This window comes from Borostomias antarcticus (genome assembly GCF_949987555.1).
Source record: "Borostomias antarcticus genome assembly, chromosome: 11".
Taxonomy (NCBI): domain Eukaryota; kingdom Metazoa; phylum Chordata; class Actinopteri; order Stomiiformes; family Stomiidae; genus Borostomias; species Borostomias antarcticus.
This window is the reverse complement of record NC_140244.1, coordinates 13,781,129-13,786,504: the sequence shown is the minus strand read 5'-3', so window position 1 is coordinate 13,786,504 and position 5,376 is coordinate 13,781,129. Positions and strand designations below refer to the sequence as shown.

Sequence of the window (5,376 nt, the reverse complement as noted above, 5' to 3'; positions counted from 1 at the left end):
ACCGACACAAACACAGGTTATAAAACTGAGCACTGTTTTTGCTCTCTGACTTCGTATTGCCGTACATCTCCATATCGTCAGACACTCGCGCAGAAAGATGTAGCAAAGCAGGTAGTAAGACCGACATGTCCTTCCGCGGTCCACCTCTGAGAGTGGAGAACTCAATTCTGTTGAAATTAGGTTCTTAACGAGAAGCCATTTTTTTACTGCAGGGTACTTGCAACTTATAGGCCTATAGCCTACTTTCATTAGGAACTAAAAAACAGAGATAATGATAATGAATGCATACAATGTTTGTTTAATTACAGATATAGGCCTAGGAAATATAACATCACAGTCATAGCCTACTTCAGGCAAGATTAAAGATAATTAGATTAGCCTAATTGTTTTTAACCTATGAGTTAATAGATTGGCATCCCAAAACAGACAGGGTTTAGTTGGGATAAATTCGATAAAATCTCTGATGTCATGGAATTATAAAGAAATTGTCCACTTCTCATATGCTACAGCGTAACGCCTTAGCCTACTATATAGCCTACTACCTTTTATCGCAGTTTGACTTTTGTAAATCAATAGTGGCCCTGCAGTGATATGAATAGCCTATTAAGAATACTAATGCGTATCCTATCTTACTTTTAAATGCATGGTATGATTGTAAATGTGTTATTAATGTAACCCTATAGATATGTAGATACTTTTTTATTTGTGAGCATAAAGGGTAGGATACCTGATATTGATGCCCATGCTGATGCGGCGTTTGAAAAACTAATCGTTTGAACCTCCTATATCTTCCTAAGTGAACCACTCCTACGCATGTAAGTGTTCCAAATTGATATATGACAATATCTACTTTCGATCACGTGTCTTGGGTCGACTTAGACGGATAGCGCGTCATCTCGCCTTCCCAAATTTTCTCCTTCTGCAGTTCGAATCCAAAACATCTATCTATAGCGCAAGAGATCGGGGGACAGCGATGTTTAACTCGGTAAATCTGGGCAACTTCTGCTCACAGACGCGAAAAGACAGGACTTCCGAGTTCGGGGACAGAGCGAGCTGCGCGTCCAACCTTTACCTCCCCAGCTGCACCTACTACGTCCCCGAATTTTCTGCCGTCTCCTCGTTTCTTCCACAGGCCCCATCTCGGCAAATAACCTATCCTTATTCAACGAACCTCTCACAAGTGCAACCGGTTCGGGACGTTTCATACGGTTTGGACCCTTCCAGTAAGTGGCACCACAGAGGAAATTATGCGCCTTGCTACTCAGGGGAGGAACTGGTACACAGAGACTGCCTTCCGCCATCGTCCACCATGACAGAAATGCTGATGAAAAACGAGAGTGTGTACAGCCATCACCATCACCACCACCACCACCACCCGGGCTCCAGCCACCCTTCCACCGGCTTCTATTCGGGTGTTGGGAAAAACAACGTTCTCCCGCAAAGCTTTGACCGCTTTTTCGAGAGCGCGCACTGCGGAGCGGATAACAGCTCACCAGAGAACTGTGCCCAGAAGGGCGACTCCAGTAAGCTGGATTCGGCGTCCCAGCTGCCCGCCGCCCTTCCCACCGCCGCAGACCAGGAGAAAGACCCAGAGGATGAAGAGGAAAACACCAATTCGGGTTCTTGTGCCTCTTCATCGGGCACGAAAGAAGACAACGCCAGCAAAACCAGCCACTCGAGTAGGTATCGAAGCTGTAAATGGGGAAAAGGTTAAGGGACTAGCCCGTGTTTTGTCGGTCAGATTTTATGTGGAGTTTTATAAGCATTCAAAGGATTTTATTATAACCTACAAAGCTCTTTCTTCCAACAAGAAGAATTTTTACGATGGGAAAGCGCTTTGAAAAAACGATAGGTTACACACAGGCGCAGCTATCCGAGAGTCTGTGAAAGTTTAAGAGCGCGCTATTGTGACAAATGCTAACTTTGATCATGAACTTGCGCTAGGGTTTTTAAGGGATGTTTCGCCAGCCTGTCAAGAGTAAAAAGCAATTGGGCAGAACACTGCTTTTGGGCGTCCTGTGATTTTTTCAGTAGCCTAGTAATAAGACTACTGTAGAGGTGGAAATGTTAGTGTCACGTAGGACTGATGAGGATGTTCAATTAAAATAAAAAAGCAATGATTTTAGGGTGGCAGCCATAGGCTGTTTTCAAAAGACCTCATGGTATTCTGTTCAAAATGCATCCAAATGTGAAATCGTTTGCATGTTTCCATTTCACATATTTCATTTGGCTAATTTGAATATTGAAATAGCCTGTGCAGACTACATTGCATACTTTTTTGAATCAGGCCCAAAGCCAAATGGCCTGCATATTCTTCTATTATAGGCTAATACTATTTATATAGTCTATCATATATTTGTATAATGGTAGCCTATATAAAATATATAATTGTAATTGTAGAATAAATTGATGTGAAATCATCTCCCGTAGTCTACCTGCAGGCTTATCCTGATCCTGAAAACATTGCCCCCCTGCGCTCAGCGGCCCCCGCGCCCCCACAAGGGAATTTGTGGCTTCATATTTTTCGTTATGGCAAAAATGTTACCTAATCTACAATTCATGAAAGAACAAGCTGTTTTTATTTGGGGGCCTAGGTGTGCAGAGAAATGGTCAGGTAGGCTACATGGGGCTACGTGTTAAGAACGTTTTTGCCCACACTATATTTTGAATCCCCACGTTGACCAAATGTCCATTAATATCATCCCAGGGTTTGCTTGTGCAGTTAAATATGACAACAGACAATATTTCCCTATTTGTTTGTTTCTCCTATCTTCCAAAGGTACTCCACGTACAAGGAAGAAGAGGTGTCCATACACCAAGTTCCAGATTCGAGAACTGGAAAGAGAGTTCTTCTTTAATGTTTATATCAACAAAGAGAAACGGCTTCAGCTCTCCAGAATGCTGAACCTAACTGACCGTCAGGTCAAAATCTGGTTCCAGAATCGCCGAATGAAAGAAAAGAAATTAAGCCGAGATCGCCTGCAGTATTTTTCTGGTAACCCCTTATTGTGAGCTATGAACTTGAAGCTTTGTTGAGAAATCATCACAATTGTCACATCTAACAGGCTACTGAATTGCCTTTGGAGGACAAGGCCAAAGTCGACTTCTGATTTAAAAGGGGGGGGGGGGGGGGTAGGTTATGGAAACGCTGGGACTAGGAAGATAATCAAACGAGTTATTTTGCCTCTTAGTTTCATTGAACCAATAACACGTCAACAAAAGACCCCAGAGTATGGTATCCCTGACAATATCAGACATGAAGGTGGAAGATTCATTTTTAATGTACAGACATTTTCCTAGACATATAAAGATTTGTAAACATTTGCCATATTTTGGCAATCGTGAGTATAATCACAAGGCTATAATGTTCAGTACGCCTACTCTTTTACTTCATAACATAAACAAATAAAGTGTGAAATGCTTTTTCAATGACATTTCTCTCTCTTACCTCTTACCATTTCATCATGGTCGTGTCTTCTCGGATTGATCTCGGATTGATTTTTCTACAATCTGAACACACTTGAGGACAGCCGCATAGACTCTTCATATGTAGGCTTCTGGACAAAACAATATTGCTGCAAGACGCAGAACATGGACTTAAACAGACCAGTTAGTAGATCTCCTTAAAATACAATGTATAGGCTATTGGCTGTATGTATGCATTTCATTTGTTTATCAAATGTTACCACTTAACCTTAAGTATTATCTTTGCAAAACTTAAGAAAAGAACTCAAGGGTTTCATGGTTTGACTATCATGATTTCTGTTTTGTTCATTGCTTGCCGTTCACATGTTATGCAGAGATGACGTCGAATATATGCATCGCTTAAAATAATGTAGCCTATCATGAAAATAAACGAATAGTGAATCTAAAATTGTGTCCATCTGCATGGAGAGTTTTTGTTCTAGGTTGACATAACCCATCAGTCTTTTCTCGTCAGGCCTGGAAGACTGTTACGTTGTCTATAGGGCATCTTTGTTGGTTACAGACTAAGACTACATTCATCAAGATGCCTGGATATGGTATTTGCGATTTTCAACAGGCTAGTTACGCTAAACAGAAATCCATTAACGGTTTGTCTAATCTACTTTATAACCGTAATTGATGTCAGCTCACAAGGAGGCCCTCGCCATCATAGCCGATTATCCAAACTGACCACACAATAATAATTTGTATAATACATGCCCTCCAGTTCACGTAAAGACTGATTGGAAACATAACATGCTAACAAGGTAGCCTAATTGACACATCTCAAAAATAAGTCTACCCACAAATCAATAGGTTAAAGATATAGCCTACGTCAGCCGCCAAATTCCATATTTAGTGCTTGCAAGAATGGCCCTGTGCACAATTTGTCATGAGTTTTTTGGAAGTAGCCTAGTGTGCAAATAATTAAGAGCGCTACATTTTAAAAGTGGCTTTCCTTCAGGTAGTCTATTACATGACGTGGACACTTGAACGAGCATGCGCGTGTTTGAAACGCTGATCAGGGGATGTGTCGCGAGGAGAGGTTGAGATGGAAGTTGCATGTCCAGCGGTCAGTTGAAAACTAGTCCAGTCTAGACACTGCCATAAAGACAGGGGCACTAAATAGCTCTTAATTGCTCCGTCTGCCCAGTGAAGTGAGAATCTTTTTCGCCCTAAATGGTGAACATCGGTAGCCTAAACAGACGGCTTATGCCATTTGAAACATGTCTCTTGAGAATAAACTCTCAAATCCAATGACCTTAAATCATTCGCTATATTACTTACCTGTTGTATACCCTACAGTAGACATAGCCTACAGTAGCCTACATTGACAAAAGTGAGACACTAGCTGTAGATTGTGTTATGCAGCCAAGCCCATAGTCAAAATCAGTTTTGCAGTACATTAGGCCACGTATGGACACATAGGCTACCTCACCATGTGATAGCGCAAATCCAGATGCTATCTAAAAGTTTAATATTTAATTTGAAATAAAGTAAAATATGTAGTGTCTTTGAACTTCCGCGAAGTCAAGGCCATCACCTTTAACCTTACGCAATAAAGTTAAATCAGAGCGTTGTTTGGTCCGCGGAAATGTGAGTGAGCGAGTGAGTTTTGCGGGACAGAGAGAGAGTTAGGGGGGGAGGGGTTGAGAAAAACTCAGTATTGACCTTTCTCTTTTAAAAGTTGTGTAGACATTTTAGTTGTTGGTTTGGCTTTTCCTGAGGAATTGCCTTCTATATTGCAATTGATGAATGGCTTTCTTGCTTGGTCCTTGATGGGTTGAGAATAGAGAACACCCAATCTAGCCCACATCGAGGAAAGCAATCGATTCGTGGACATAGCCTAACTTAATGAAATGGTAATATTATTTTCCCATATGAGTCGGCCTATGAGTCTTTCAGATCGAC

At 41.4% G+C, this 5,376-nt stretch overlaps 1 protein-coding gene across 1 annotated transcript; it reads left to right on the top strand.

Annotated features, from left to right (window-relative positions):
* Positions 1-973: 973 nt before the first annotated feature.
* LOC311314896 (homeobox protein Hox-C11a-like) lies at positions 974-3,012 on the top strand (the record flags this gene model as incomplete). The annotated part of the gene is made up of 2 exons (XM_084445424.1): positions 974-1,683; positions 2,796-3,012. 2 exons carry the CDS (start codon positions 974-976, stop codon positions 3,010-3,012), a joined length of 927 nt encoding a protein of 308 aa, XP_084301550.1.
* Positions 3,013-5,376: the final 2,364 nt, after the last annotated feature.